The sequence below is a fragment of the Haliaeetus albicilla genome, chromosome 5 (genome assembly GCF_947461875.1).
Source record: "Haliaeetus albicilla chromosome 5, bHalAlb1.1, whole genome shotgun sequence".
Taxonomy (NCBI): Eukaryota; Metazoa; Chordata; class Aves; order Accipitriformes; family Accipitridae; genus Haliaeetus; species Haliaeetus albicilla.
Window position 1 is genome coordinate 19,164,225 of NC_091487.1, and position 16,741 is coordinate 19,180,965.

General features: G+C 36.4%; 1 protein-coding gene across 6 annotated transcripts in view; it reads left to right on the plus strand.

The window, feature by feature from the left end:
• TTC7B (tetratricopeptide repeat domain 7B) overlaps positions 1-16,741 on the plus strand; it is a 142,592-nt gene that overhangs the window by 70,408 nt on the left and 55,443 nt on the right. For all 6 annotated transcript variants that reach the window (XM_069783646.1, XM_069783648.1, XM_069783647.1 and 3 more), the window contains 2 exons: positions 3,004-3,076; positions 4,366-4,526. In XM_069783646.1, coding sequence (XP_069639747.1) covers positions 3,004-3,076; positions 4,366-4,526 — 234 coding nt within the window. The remainder of the gene's footprint in view (positions 1-3,003; positions 3,077-4,365; positions 4,527-16,741) is intronic.

Below are 16,741 nucleotides of genomic sequence, written 5' to 3' on the forward strand. Positions count from 1 at the left end.
TTAGGAGAACTATTTTTCAAACAATATTCAGCAGCTTATCACTGCAAAATTGCTCTTTCACACTCTCTATTTGTATACTGTTGCTTGGTTGTGTGTTATGTTTTCTTTCACCCAGGAACTTTTCTGTTTCATTCTCTACAGCTGAACAATAAGTCTCTTGATACCTTCTTAACTGTTCAGTTTTGAAGACTTTCTAGCAGCAAATAGTGCCAGCTGCAATCTGAAAACATACCTAGCATCTCTTCAGTGAACCATTACAGATGTCCTTTAGCTATATAGGTTGAGTGGAACTTCAGTTTTGTAGCAATATGGAGCTTTGAAATATACACAGAAAGTGTTGGGAACATGGGACTGATTGCATCTGCCTTTTATGTATCTTTCTGATGCTTTGGGGTTTTCTTTGTTCCTTCCCCCCCCCCCCCAGTTGATACAACCTCCTAGACACAGCGTTTTGTATTTTAAGTGCATGTTCCAGGGTATTGATGTTAAGTTCTATATTCATCCTTTCTGCTGGCCTTTCCCAGAATGAACTTGTACATAAGCTTTTAATTAAAGTATCTTTCGAAGGTTTTAGTAATGTGCAGGGTATATGTTTTGAAAACTCTAGTGAATTGCTGTTCGTGATCTTGCTGATATGAGTAGCTTGGACTCCATGCAGAATCTGGAGTAGAATGGTTTGGCCCTTGAAAAGAACAGAGTTTCTGCATCTCAGAAGTCCCATAGCTACCGTCTCAGAGAAAGCAAAAAGTATGTTTTGAAAGGTGATTGTTCTGTATATTAACATGCTTCCCCACTTGTGCTCATAGGGAGACTCGCACCTGATAGATCAGCTGTACTGGAAATACACTTCAGTGTGGTTGATAATGTTGCAGGTTCTTTGTGTTGATAACATAGGTATAGGATGTTACCGAAAATTTGTTACCACAGAGAGGATGTTATGCTCAGCATACCAGAGTCATGCCCACTTTCTCTTCCCACATCTTAAAAATAAATGTTTTCCAGGAGGTGGAAGTTGAAATTCTCCATTCATCTACACAGTTTATAAAGTGAGCAGCTATACTGGACTCAGTATTTTGATGTGCCAAGTTTTTTTGTTTGGTTTTCATGGGTTTTTTAATCACTTACCTAGAGGACCAGTTCCTGAAGAAATAGAGATTCTGAAGGAATGCAGTTATGGTTTGGATCCTTGCCTATGCTAGATTTCAAGGCTACCAGTCTGTGATAGTGGCCATTTGAGAAGGTGCTTGTTGCCGTCTTTGCAAAGTGCTGAGGGGGTGTTTGTTTCGGTAACTTTTTTTTTATTTTGCAGACTTGGAGTGCTTTTCCTGTGATTGGTGTGAATTAAAGTTTCACAGAACTCACTAAATATTTGATAGATAGTAACAGCTTTATTCTTTCACTAGCTGAAGCTTGGGTGACTGAATAAGTACTCTCTAAGTTAAAATCTCTTGTCCTCACTTAGTCTTGCTTAATTTGTGAACTTAAATTTAAAAAAGGACTGGTCCCAGACCCTGTTAGGCTTTATATTTGACTCTAATCTCCAATTTAGAGGAAAAGTTAACAAAACATGAAACTGACCCCTAATAACTTAAATTACTTTGATACATGTTGGGTGTAGTTGCTAAACTATTGGAGCTGTCTCTGGACTTGAGAAGACAGAAATGCACAAGTCAGATGCAGAATGTTCCCTTTGTGGTTGTAATGGATTAAAGGTCAATTTTGTTGCTCCCTCCCATGGAAGACAGCTCATTAGATGTTCTGATGATTATTACACATCCCATTTCTAAGCAAGCCTCGATTAAAAGGATGCAACAAATATAAATAAAAAGAATAATTCCAGGCTTGCTGCCCAGTATTTACTATGCATTATTTTAGGGTACAGCCATAATTTTTTTTTTCTTTATGCTCAAGCATCCTGCCAAAAAAACCAACTTATCTTGCAGCAGAAAGATTGTATTGCAGGGGAAAATAATAGTGTATTACAAGAACATCTTCTGTAGGATAAGTGTCAAAAAGAACAAGACAAAATGTGTGCATTTGACCAAAACATTAAAAACAAACAAATTCAAAAAAAGGTGGAAAAAAGTTATTTGTTTTTATTTATTTGGGGTTACTTGCAACAACAGTAGTTACAAATATTTTAAGAGAGAATAATCACAAAACACTGCTGCTATTGGGCAGTTCAGCATTTCTGTGGACAAAAGTTATATTTATGAAAAGATCATCAGCATAAACTTCTTCACCTGAACTTCAAACGTAGGTTCATGGTGAATCAGATCTTATGCTGCCTTTTACTATAATGCTACGATAAAGAAGCTGTCTGGCCTACATCTCTTTCACATTGCTATGTAGCAAGGTGCTCTGCTAACCTAATCTCAAAGGAACTCAATGCCAAGAGGTAACTGGCTTTCTAAGAGGCTTAGTGTGCTGGAGTGAAAATGTGCTTATATTTTGGGAGTCTGAAGAATGAACAAAACTCTGATCTACTTTGCTGCTACTCTTCCTCTTTGAGTTCTGTGATTCAAAACCATCCTGGTCAGGGTTGGTGCGATTGCTTGTTGTGCAGATGACATAATTCTTCTCTTTTGAAGGCATGTTGTTTTGGGGGATTATTTTTTTTTCTCATTTTTCTATAAGAAAACTCTGCTTAATGAATTTTTTTATAACTGGTTTTAGATAATTACATCTGGTGTTTGTTTAGGAGTATACTTTAATTGGAGAATCATTATGTATTGCTCATTTTTAAGATTTATACTGAAATTATGTAATTGATTTCTATTAAAAATGACTCTCTAATGACCCAAAGTGTTTCCTTTAAATCAAGGGTGATTGAGAAGTATGAGAAGTCACTGGAATGAATGCCACTTATATAAAAATATGAGCTTATGTGTAGTGAAGAGATCTGAATATGGATACGTGAATATATATGTGTTTGCGTGTATGTCTAACCTGTATTAACAGGAAAAATTCACTGGTTTTCTGTTTTGTTTCTTTGTTTTTAAGGGCTCACAGTTTGTCTCCAACAGATCATCTGGCAGCATTTTACTTGGCACTGCAGCTTGCCATATCCAGACAGGTTAGTTGTGTTTTAAAGGTGCAGCCTCACACTGTCATATGAAGATTAGAATTTTTATCTGTTTATGGATACAGATGAAGATTACTTCAATAAAACCCTGGTTTTCCTTGTGCATATATGCATATATATGGAAAAACAACCCCAAAATACTCTCTCTGAACACCTTCAGTCTTTTACCCTTCTCCAGACTTCTGCCACAGTATTTCCAGCTCTAGGATCAGAAATAAGACATTCAGTTTATTTGTTTCAGCATTTATGTTGCTGGATGGAGGGGGGGGAGGGGAGGGGAAAGTCAGTTTTTACCCTGTTTTTACCTATTATGTGTAATCTCTGCTCAGACTGGTTATCTGGAGGGTGGGACTCTTGAATCTAGTCTTCAGTGAGCTTGACAGTGCTTAAATCTTGAGTATCTGTTAAGATCCATGCCTTTTCTGAATACTTGTAGGAGGTTTGGTTGTTGCGAACAAAATTACAAAAATGTGTTTAAGAAAACTGGAAAATATTTTAAAGCTATAAAAGAGATCATAGCTAAGTCCAACTTGTACAGCTGTTATGATTAAGGGATTTAGGATTCTACCATATATCACATGAATTTGGATAATGTGGAGCTGTTTTGTATATGTCATGATAAGCCTTCTCCTGTCATGTTTGTTTTAGGAAGGAGTTTTGAACACAGCAGTTTACATCTCTAGGTGACTGTTTTTCATTGCTAATGAGTAGCAGAGACATTGGACTATGTCACATTAGAGCAGAATGGATTGTCACTTTAATAGCACAAAATATTTTTCAGTAGCAGGCTATGACTCTGTACTTCTAAATTCCAAACTTCCTATGTTGCTTAATTAAATTTCCCATTTTTGACACTTAGTGTACTTATTTTGAGCAGAAGCACATGCAGTTGAGGAGATCATGAAATTCCACATGAAGAAAAGTTACTGTTGTAGTCTAGCTGTACATTTTAGTTAATGTATTACAATTAAAATATTTTCAAAATCATATAATAATACAACCAATACTTGAAAAGGAATAGTAAGTGAATATTTTAAAGGGCTGAAAGGAACTGTTTTATTAAAACATGTATCTCATTTTCCAGAGTTAATATATTATTTAATTTTTACTGTTCACTGATGTAGAGCATCAGGTCCATTTTAAACTTCTGAGTAGTATCTTACATGATATCCAGGTGAACATTTTGAAAATTTTATGGACGTGCAATCAAGTAGTAGGCAAAACTTCTAATAGTGGTGCTTTCTTTTTCTGCCCTTTTTTTTTTTTTTTTTTTTAATCAGATACCAGAAGCTTTGGGTTATGTTCGTCAGGCTCTGCAACTACAAGGAGATGATGCCAACTCTCTTCATCTCCTTGCACTCTTGCTATCAGCCCAGAAACACTATCATGATGCTTTGAATATCATTGACATGGCCTTGAGTGAATATCCAGAAAATTTTATGTGAGTGAATGTCATGTTTGCTTTCTACGCTTTCTCTCATATTTATTTTTCTTAGATTCTCATCTCATTCATTTCAAGAGGAGATGGATTTGAAGATTGGTCTGGATTTTTTTCCAACAGTCTTTCCCCCTGCCCATTTAATGCAAGTCTGCTTTTTATTAAAGGCTTGTTAAATAATTTTGATCAAGGATTTGCTTTTGAAAGGAAGGCTGGAGCTGGATAGTTGATCTTATTTTGTTTTTTTCCACAGACTCTTTGTTTAGGTAATTTCTCCCTGTTGCATGCTTTAGAGTATTTTTCTGTCTCCTGTTTTTATACAATATTCTAAGAAGGATAAACAGGACTTTACTATTAGCTAGGTTAGATTAATCCCATCCTACAGATAACTCTATGCATATTATATGGAATCTATTCTGTAAATTACATCATAACAGAGAATCTCCTCTTTTGCCTGTATAATAACCAGTCAACTGAAGCTGGCTGATGGATAACTAAATAAGTTAACAGGGAGGAAACATGTTTGGTAGATGCTCTCGTGTTGTTGAAGAAAAAAATCATTCTTTGTGGTTATTCTTCATGCTAAGTATATCTTAAAATACATTTGGATTTTGTACTTTTGTAAGCTATTTATTTATTTATTTTCTTATGAAAATCTAATGAAATGCTTTGCAGTGAAATATCTCAGGGACAGCTTCTATTAACTTCCAGTGTTCCATTCTGGTGCTTTACTAACAGTCACCACGGTTGTGATCCATAGTATTACAAATATCCTAAATGCTTATTTAGACAATTTTTTGAAGTATCTCAATCTTAACTTTTAAATGACTGGCCTGTAACATAAATTGTTACTATACCAACCTACCAGAAAAATATGATTTCTTTAAGAATTATTAGTTTGAAATAAAGATTATAGTGTTTTTCCTTCCTGTTCCTTGACATTTCATGCCTTCTGTTGGCTGTTTATATAAGGTACTGTTGCCTTTTTCCTTATAAATCTGACCAGGACCTCTGTTGATATCACCTCTCCTCAGAACTTCTGTGGCTTGCAGCCACTTCTGTGCAACTGCTTTTGTGGCCTTTTGCTGTTTCTCACTTCCTAGTTTATCCACACGTGTATAACTTGTCTCTCTTCTTATCAGGGGCTTCCACACATGCTTCACGATTTCAGAACTATCTAGCAGTTCCTCTCCCAAACCTGTCTCTGCTTCCCTTAGGTCTGAGGGACCAGTCAGTAAGTCATGGTTTGAGAGACAATTGAAGTATCAGCTACCTAATTTTATACCCTATTATTGTTAAATATGTTCAAAGCACCATGATCTGTCATCTTCTGTCCTTGTTTCATCTTCTGCCACTTAGTGGCAATGTAAATGACAAAGAAGCTGCTATCTCTCTCAGAACAGAAATAGTCTAGAAGAAATATTTCTGAAACTGCAGTTCTCCCTATTGTAATAAGAGAACAAAGGATCATTCAGTAAAATGTTTAAAGTTACTCTTGTGAGCATTCAAAAGGTATTTATGGGTTTTTCAATATTATGGTTCATGGCCTTTCGGTACTTGTTTATAACTGCATCTTGTGGTTAAACATGTTGCCTGAGTTGTTTTAAAAAGTATTGATCTTTCTATTAATGTACGTATATATATTAATCATATATATAATAGTCATTCTAAATTGTTAGTCCTGTTGTATAATGCAAACACCGTGGTGATACAGTGTACTATGTTACAACCTACTGATACAGATCAGGGAATTTGAGAGGAGTATCTTGGCAGTAGAAATTACCATCAGATGTGGCAACAATTGCTGAAGAATCCAAGGTGAAACACAGCTATATGTATCTCTAGACAATCTTTTAGAGTCTTGTTTTTGATGCTGTTAAGTTATTTCTGGTTCCCAGAGAAGTAAGGATATGATTGAGATTCCTTGTGTGCTCTCTGCAATTGATAGTGACAGCCAGACAGATGCATCTGGTCAATAATATAAATTTGGATTGATGCCTTCATGTAACTGGGTTATTTTTCAAGGATTTATCAGGAAAACCTCAAGTTTACAATCTGTTCTTGCATAGCATATCTGGTGCTCTTGAAATGGTTGACAACATGTATGTGCATATATATAAAATATAAAACACAAGTGCTTAGTGTATCATTGATTCCATTTTCTTCTTCTGCAACTTCTGTAAACAATACAATCTCACGCTACTTCCTAGCAGACTGGCAAGAGATCCTCTTGTGTTCCTCTAAGGCTTGCTAATTTTTAGATATACTGAAACATTTGATTATTTGCCTATGGTACTTTATTGGCTTTTGAGAACACTTCAAATATCATCATGTGTTACGTTTTACCTTTCAGTTACATCTGCAATCCCAGTAAGCTACACAATACAAGAGTTTTCTTGGTATTCTCTGCATTTCTGTTAGAATCCATTACCTCAGTGTTATGCAAAATGATACTTTGGTGGCTTTGCAGCATAATAAATGTCTGTACTTGGAAAATATTAAAGTAAAACATAGGGCTTATGATTTATGCTATTTCTTACTTCTTTTTTTGTTATTCTTATCTGCATACCTCTGTATGCTGTAATTGCATTGCTGCACTGAGTGCTGTCCTGCCCTGTTAACAGCTGTATGTCCTTTTTGTTTTGCTTTTCTTTGAAAAGAATCTAATTTTTTAGAAGTTTATAATACCTCATCTTTATAAAATGCCAGAGGTTGCAAGGAAGTCATAGAATACACTTCAAGTCATGCTGAGAAGTGGATACTTTCCAGCACTCTTCTGTTGTAATCAATTAGTAAGTATGTTGTCTGTCAGTTTTTAACATTTGAAAATCTGATGCATTCCTAGAATTCATGTTCAATATTTAAGGCGTATGGCCAGCATACTTTCATATCTTAAATTAGTGTTAACCTTCGTGCACTGTAAAGCTAGAAAGTTGCTGAACAAACATGGCCAATCAGATAATGATTGCCCCATGCACCTCTAGGTCAGTAAGTAGAAGGAAATTCCTCAGAGCCAAAGAATTCTATCCTATCATTATCTAAAGGAGTGGAAGAAATGAGCCAACATCACATTGTGCTGTTAGTAGCGAGGTATAGCTTTTTCTTTGAATAGAGAGTTGATTGTTCTTCCTTTGTTCATTACATTGGCAGCATAAATAGGCAATCTGCTCTGAGACCTTAAGGGGTATTAGAAAAACTATTGGTGAAAATCTAAGAAACCTCTAAAAGTGAAATAGGTACGTAGTAATGCTTTCCAAAAATAGTCAAAATGCAAAATATTTGCTGAATATCTATACCACTATCAGTTCAAACTTTTTGTAAGCTTAAAATGCTATGTTGTAACCACTCTACTTATAAACGTTAACTGTGTTTTTCAGAGCGATACAATCAATCTACTTTTAAATGCTAGCTAATCTTTGAAGCCTCCTAAAATCTGAGAGTGCTTTGATCCAGGGACAAAAAGGTCTCTAGACAAAAGATTACTGAGCAGATTATGATTACTGAAAAGATTATGAATACTCTGCTTTGGTGAGATGGGTGGGAGCAAGGTGCCAGCACCAAAAAATCTGAATAGTTAATCTCAGTCAGGTCCTACTGCATCTGAATTCATCTAAAGTTACACTGTTTTTCCCCACCTTTCATTAGACAACTTGTCCCTGTAGTAGAAATGTGAAGTTCAGTTATTCCCCAGCTTGACAGGATTTGAACTCACAGATGATGCAGCTCAGAGTCCTAACCATCAAACTATGTGGGAGACTGGGTGAGACGATTCATTTCTCCTCTTGAAACAGAAGCAGGGACATGCTGCCCTGAACGCAAAGAGAGTAGGCAGGAGGAAGCCACAATATATCCTAAATTACTAGAGCACTTAACCGTGAGGGAGGCTTGAGATCTTAGCTGCTTGGGTTTTCCTTGAATTTTATTTATTTTAATGCAATGATTGCCTACTCTGAATGTATAAGCATTCCCAGAGGTGTGCATTATAGTCTGAAGGTGTATTCAAGGTGATGCAAGGTAATGGTGGTTGTGTTGCATTGGTTCATACTCGGCTTGTATATCTTGTTCAGTATATATAGTACAGTTACATGTGCAATTACCTGAGGAGCCTTATTTACAAACTCCTTTCCATGACTCTTTCCTGTCTTTTTATCTGCTTGTTGCAAGGAATCTATATGTTAGTGGTCTTTTGAATGATATGAAATCTTGAAACAGCTCTTCTATCTGTTTCTGCTTCAGTGTTAGTCAAAAGGAGATTCTCAGTCAACGGAGACAGAGTTAGGTTTCTTACTTAAATACTTGTGATATTGTTTTCTTAATCTTAGCTGTTCGGGGTTCCCTCATTATTTCAAGTGTTGGGGTATTTAAAGATGATTATAGTGCCTCAAATGAGTGTAATTAGGCAAAATAAATAATAAATATTAATTGCTAATTTTATGCTGAAAATTGAACTGCAATGGATAGCAGCTGACAAGCTTTTAAAGTAGCAGAAGTAGGGAACAGCAGATGGGTTATTTGAGGAGTGCAAGCATGTTATTTTAATGTTAAGTACACTCAAAAAGGAAAGACATATGGTAACAGGTTTGAAGACAACTGAAGACTAAGTTCACAGTTTAAACATTTACATTTGTTGAAGTGTGATGGAAATTTTTTTTTCTTCCAAGAATATTTCACAGAAGCATCAGGCCAATATGTCACTCCTGAAAACTATTAAATCCTTTCCTTCCTGACCCTCAAGGGCTCTTTTTGAGCTACAGTACACTTCCCAGAATCACAGAGCCTTTTAACATTCCTCTCAGTTCATTGATTAACAAACTTGTTTCCTTCTGGGAGCTGTCCAGGTGGGCATAACAGAAGAGCTGGTTGGTACATGCAATGTATGATGATACATACACTGATGTTTTGTGGGACAGCGATGTATTTATCAATTAAAGGGAATAGGCTACGCTATTCTGTTTTCCCAAGGTCAGCTGTAGTTGTACTACAGTGTGTGGTGCTGGTTAAACTTGCACTTTTTTTTTTTCCTTGGTAAATAGAGCACTGGGAATTATTTGAGGAAAGGGCAGAAATACACGATTGGACAAGAAGTAGTGATCTGTTAGGCTTGCCAAAATCATGTCTTTCAGGTTGGTGTATATGTTCTTGTCAATGTTGGACAACATGCTTTTTCAAATGCATTCCATTTTGATCCTGTCTGTCTTGGGGGTTAAGTGAATTTGTTCTCAGGAATGATTTTTCTGTAAGTCATGAAAGACAGTATCAGTTGTTTGTAGTTTTTTTCATGCTGGGCTTGTCTTCCCCCTGCCCCCCCCCCTCCCCCCCCCCCCCAGTGGTTGTTATGTGCTTTTACAGAATGTTCCATTAAAAAAGACATTGTTGCTAGGTAGATATTACTTTATATAACAAATTGGTCATTAGCCTCAGGGGCTTATCCCTGAATTATATTTGCTAGGCTGTAGATTCTTCTTTGAAACTTGATTGAGAGAGTCCCAGTTTGGGTCATGAGCTGGCTGCCGCAGGGTGTTCAAGGCAGGAAAACAAGAAGTTTTCAAGTATAACTAATTTGTTCTGGCTTTAGTCAGAAACTATCTTCATAATAGTTTACAGATTTACATTTTCTTAAGGACATTGAGTTCATAAGATGAAATACAGTATACATAAACTCCACCAAAAGTCACAGGGCTGACTGCTGCTTTTCCTTACAAAGAAGCAATGCTACTGCTTTATGAAAAAAATATATGGGGAATAATATTTCAAAGGGTGCAGTGGAGGCCATCCAGTGCACACCAAGGATACCTATTCATGGTTTCCACAAAATTGTGTTATTTTGGGGCTCGAGGGCTGGTTTTGTTGCATCTTTTGCTTGTTTGAGAGTCAGGCTTCAAATAGCAATCTGAACTGCCTACTTTTACTTCATCTATGTTTCTAACATGTATATGGGCTTCCCACTACTGGGGATCTGTGCAACCCAAGTTGGAGGAGATTACGCTTATGATTAATGTTAGCACTATAGAATCTATCACTTTTCTTGAATCACTTGAAACAGGTTTCACATCTTTTGGGTATGTTTGGTGATTGTTTGAGGAACAGTTTAGGAGACTTTTTATTAAGTTAAATGATTTTCTGGAGTTTTTACAAAACTAGATTTGGTTGCTTGACCTCCTGTTGCCAGTGTTGGGCATCCAGTGATTCAGTCAATCGGATTTCCTGAAGGAACTTGTCATGGTTTAACCCCAGCCAGCAACTAAGCACCACGCAGCCCCTCACTCACTCCCCCCCACCCAGTGGGATGGGGGAGAAAATCAGGAAAAGAAGCAAAACCCATGGGTTGAGATAAGAAGGGTTTAATAAAACAGAAAAGAAGAAACTAATAATGATAATGATAACACTAATAAAATGACAACAGTAGTAAGAAAAGGATTGGAATGTACAAACGATGCACAGGGCAATTGCTCACCACCCGCCGACCGACACCCAGCCAGTCCCCAAGCGGCGATTCCCCGCCCCCACTTCCCAGTTCTTATACTAGATCTGACATCCCATGGTATGGAATACACCGTTGGCCAATTTGGGTCAGGTGCCCTGGCTGTGTCCTGTGCCAACTTCTTGTGCCCTTCCAGCTTTCTTGCTGGCTGGGCACAAGAAGCTGAGAAATCCTTGACTTTTGACTAAACATTAGTGAGCAACAGCGGAAAACATCAGTGTTATCAACATTCTTTGCATGCTGAACTCAAAACATAGCACTGTACCAGCTACTAGGAAGACAGTTAACTCTATCCCAGCTGAAACCAGGACAGAACTGGATTGATAGAAGCAGCTGAATACCTAAGTAGACATAGCTGATAGTAACCTCTTCTCATTAATTGTGTCTTGTTAGCTTGCAAATGCAGCTTGGATAATTGAGACTCATTTCTGACTGTTGACACTTTGAACAAAAATGAGAAGCAGATGTGATAAATTGGGAAAGAGTTGATAAGATTAATTGGGTTCAGGATAAGGTGAGAGAAATTGGTTGGGTAACAATGTCACAGAAATTTGAAAGAAATGGCCAGGAAATAAGATTAATTTGTTCAGTCATGCAAAAAGTTATTTCAAGGTACTTACAAATGATGATTTTTTGTGTTTTGTAATGAACGATTTATATTTATATCTTTCCTGATAATAAAACTTTCCTTGAATATTCAAAATGGAATAGACTGTGCAAGGGTTCACTTTGCAATTGCAGCAGACACCTCTATGAATTTCTTTCTATACTTTGATTATCATGGTGATAGAAGTGATACACCTAAAATCACTGAATGTGTAAGTAAATCTTTTATAAAACTATACATATTTCATATTCTGTCTAGTTTCATGTTGTCATTCTCCCTGTAGGTTAAATTTTTGCAGTTGTGTCATTTTGTGTTTTGATGATCATGCAGATGTTTTGGAGCTGACTAATGTGAATCTGTAAGCTTTCCACACCAAGTGTTTTAAAGGGACAGCTGTCAAAACTGGATGCTCAAATGAATAGAGTTTGAAGCCAGGAGGATCAATTTTTAAAACCCCTGCCCTTCTGTATATCAGAAGTTGCTAAATTTGCTTTAGTTTTTCTATTAATATAGGTTTAGCTAAAGCATACCTTCCAGAGGACATCCTATCTTGGTAAGAACACAGCAAAAACTGGAGCAACCATTGCAGTATGTGGTAGCTTGTCTGTGTTTCAGTTGCACTCTACATTAAGACTGTATTTTTGTTATTACTTTGAATTGATCCCTTATTTGTTTCCAGCCATTGGTTTTATATCATTCTTTACTAAGCCCTCTGTAATACTGGTGACGTCATACTCCAATGGTAGCTTCTGTAATCAGGTCACCTCCAAATGTCCTTTCTGATAAGAATGTCACCGTACTTGCTGTCAGTAGGTCATGTTCTCTAGCCTTTCAGTTAACTGTTGCACCATAGCCAGTTTTCATCACATGTAGACAAGAACTGCAAAAAATAGTTCCGTATCATTTATCACTGCTTTATACTGAGAATCACCTGCATCATGTCTGTTGGAAAGGATTGCGTTAATTATTTTAAGTGTGATTGTTTTGTTGGAGCTTATATTTAATTACCTGCTTTGCTGGCATTCTGATTTGCTTCTTGCTAAGTTATTTCTATGATGCATCTCCACATTTGAGTGCAATGGCTGTATTTGTTCGTATAGCTATATGCTGGGTTTTTAAAAAGAAATCCAGCTGAGAGCTATTAAGCTGTGCTGCTGAACAAATTGTTTGGAAAGCTTCCTACTGCGATGTTCTAAGAACCTGTTCATTAGGAGAGTATATTACACATAAATTAGAGTCCTGTTGAATTCAAGTGGAATTCCCAAGAGAAGGGTCTTAAAGCAGTCAGCCCTATACTTTTAAAAGAAGCTACAAACTTGCAGACAGTAAACTGTTGTCAAATTCTGGACTGTGAATGAAGTAAATGCTGGGAACTCTAGGATTTCTTTTAGTTTTAACCTTTTCTTCTAAACCATTTATTTATGAGTAATTACAAGGCTTTCAGAAGGGTACTTGCTGATAATATGTACTGACTAAGAGAAACTGAATTTGCGAAGGTTTGGCTTCCTCCTACTTCTTCATTTCTTCTATGTTTCCTGTAACAGTCATCAGAAGTTTTTCCTGTATATGTAATTGTTGAGTGCAAGAAGTGACTTGCTAAGACTTTATTTAGGAAAGGTGAATAGATTTAGATTCTTTCAAATTGAATAATATTTGTTCAAACTTAATTTTATGCATTCTGCCTACTGCTTTCCCATTTTAATTACTCTGTGGGGTCTGTCAGTTAACCTGATTTAATTTGCACAAGCGATTGACACTGACAGTTTGTTACAGAAATGAGATGCAACTGTATGAAGTATGCATGCGAATCTATGTTTTACATCAACGTAGTTATTTTTTCTGTTAAATTCAGATCATATTAAAAGAAGGCTACCTTGTCTGTTAAAAAGTTTCTTTTCAGACTTTAATATCCTTCTATAGCATTACATTCTGCATCACACCCCCCCCCTTTTTTTTAAATACAGAATCATGATCAGACAGACTAGTTAGTCTAAGATTTCACAAGTCCTATGTTTACACTTGGTGAGGGTTTTTTTGTGGTTCTTTTTTTTTTTTTAACGTAGTGCCTAGGTTTAAAACCAGATCAACTTCTTTTGAATTGTTCTAGCATTCCAGGATTTGAAGTTGTGGGATATATCAAATAGGCACTTAAATGTGAAACCAAAATGAAATACTATATAACCCTACAGAGAACTGGTATTTGTCATATTTCTTTTATGCTGTAATAAGTAACAGGCTATCTATCAGAGTTGATTATATATAAAGTTTATTCTTCTATTTAAGCTATTGTAGAAATTAATGTGGTTGTCAGGGAGACCAAGCTATTATTTGACACTTTCTGCGTGGCTTGTTTGTTGGTTGTTAACATATTTATGGGACTCCCAGTATATGAATTACTTTCCTACCATCTTTTAATAATTGCTTATAATGTAAAAATACTGTTAGCTGAAGTTAGAAATGCGAACTGTTAAATTACTTAAAAAGGTTCTCTTAAAACTTACTGAGTTTACTTGAAGTAGGTTAAACATGAAACAAAGGTAGTTGTGTTTTTAATCCAGCATTGTAAACAACTGGATTTGATGCATCCTTTTACATTTTAGCTTCTTCAAAGGGGATAGCTGTTCACTGTTGTGAAGGGTATGCCATGCTTGACCTTGCTGCATACAGAGGAGTCCTTAAAGGGTTCTCAGCAAGTCTTTTGGTATGGTATGCTGAAGGACTGATATTTTTCAACACACAGTGTTACGCACAGCTCTGCCTTATGTTCTTCAAGCTCTGAACAACGTAAATAATTTATATAATAAGAGAATAGTAATGAAATTTACTCCCAATCCTAACTGAAAATAGAACATTCTGTTCAGTTTTGTTCAAGGTATAGGGATATGGACCCTTCAGAAGAAGTAGTCTAGTGGAATTAAAAGTTTGGTGTGGAAGGTTTCTTAGTCTGAGGGACTTCAGGGAGGTTCCTGGTTACCACTGTGTTGAGTGACACTGTTCTAGCAGGCAGATCTGGTGGAAGAATTGTCATATTGCCAAATTTGAAGAAGGAATTGGGGAATAAAAGGCAGGTCTCTTCCGTGCAGTAGTGTGTGGAATACATATATCCAGCTATGGCTGATCCAAGCTGGTCTGTTCATGTGGTGCACAGCAACATGTGAAAATTACTTATTTGATCCCAAAAGCAAAGCAGCTGGTTTTAAAATGACACCCAAGGTAAGCAATACCTGTTCACTGAAAGATCTAAGAGTTTTCAATACTAATAGTGTTACTTGTTGCATAGCAGAGCTCAGTCTTCACTACTTCGAATTTTCACTTCGTTCTACAGAATAGAAACATCCTTAATAACTTAAGCCAGTATTGGACAAATTAACTGCTTTTGATCTCCTGGCATTGCAAGAGTGTTTCTATGGAAGGGAATTGGTGGTTGTAGCACCTGAGTGTTTTCTTTCAAAAAGTGAAACAGGCTGGCTGAGAAGGAGGTGGCATAATTAAGACAGCAATTTTATTTTGGAGATTCACAAGTTCTTAACTATGCTACAAAGTGCACTTGTTGGCTGGTAAGGAAAGCTTCAGATCATGATTTAATAGATTAGTTTGTACTGCTGAGGAAATAGAGCATTAGCAAGAACCTTGGGAGTCACAAGGGTCCATTATTACTGTTGTCGTATCTGTAATATTTTTTGTAAACTTACCAGCTGCATTTTAAGAGCAGTTAGGTTATTTGCTTTACCTCTTCTGCAGTCTATCCAAAACAAACTGTGAGGAAGCCGTCTTTTCTACAATTTCACTTAAAATCTTGAGACTTAATTTCCACCCTTAATGTTTTAATAGTCTTTATGGCCCTTATATATACTCATTTTTGTGGAAACATTATCCTCTAGATAAATTGTTCTTTTCCCTTCATGGTGCTTGTCTCATCTGTATTTATAGACAGAGTTTGTACCTCTTCTTGGCTTTTTTTTTTTTTTTTGCTAGACTAACTAAATGAAGTATTTTGGATACTCTGCATCTCCAGTCAGCTGATCACCCTCGCAGCCTTTCTCTGCAGCTGCTCCAATTTGAAATTTCTCATGTGTGTGTTTTTTAACTGTTATAATGAGAATTATGTATAACATTCCAGATGTGGTCTCACTGGGGTATTGTACAAAACGGCACTGTCTCTTTCTCCTTCTGCTCCAATGAGTATGTTCCAGAATTGCATTTGCCTTCTTTTCACAGCTGTCTCACCTTGACAAACCTGGCTGTTAGGCAGCTCTGTTTTAGAGTAACTGTTACACAGTTGTTTCGTACAATCTCTTTATTAAAGTTGAACTATAACCCATTTTTCCGTTAACAATGTTATCTAATACTCCTTTCATTTTTTGTATGCTATTTTTGTATAAATTTTTGCATGTTATTAAGATTGTATATATTCGTCTGTGCCTTCCCTCTTGAAAAAAACATAGGCAATGTAGTTGCTGCTCCCCAGTCATTACTGAAGTGATATTTTCTTAGAAGTTTTTACTTTAGAAAGGACAATCTTATGTGTCACTGTTTCCACAGTACTGAGAAATTGATTATTTTTGACTGCATTAGCTGTAATAATTTTTAAAGTGTTCCTAGTCTCCATTTGTCATTGTTTTCATATCTGAGACAACATAGATAAGGATTATGGTGGAGGTTGGGGGTTCATTCCTGAAATATCCTTAATCTTCATCCCGTTGCCCCTGTTTAGGATACACTTTTTTTTTTTTGTACTTAGGTACAAAAAAGCCTTTAAAGACTGTAACTTTTTTGTATAATAAACTCTTCAGGTATAGTTTATCTTTACTTTTTACTGTGTACCTAAGATGCAGCTTTTTGTGCTGATTTTTCTTTCTCTCCTCCCGTCTCTCTGTCCCCTGCTATTCTTGATATGATCTCTGCATGTTCCTGATGTCTTACCTGCACAATGTTATCAATGATTGGCTTGCCAAACATCAAGTTTTACTCCTTCAACTTGAGATGTGGATCCTTAAACTTTTTACCATCTTTATGTTAAATGAGAGGCTTCTGCTGTTATCTTGGATGTCTTTGCTAACCTTCGCTATGACATTATTTGGGTGTATGCCACTGAAATTCAAAGACCTAGTTATAAACCCATTTGGGATT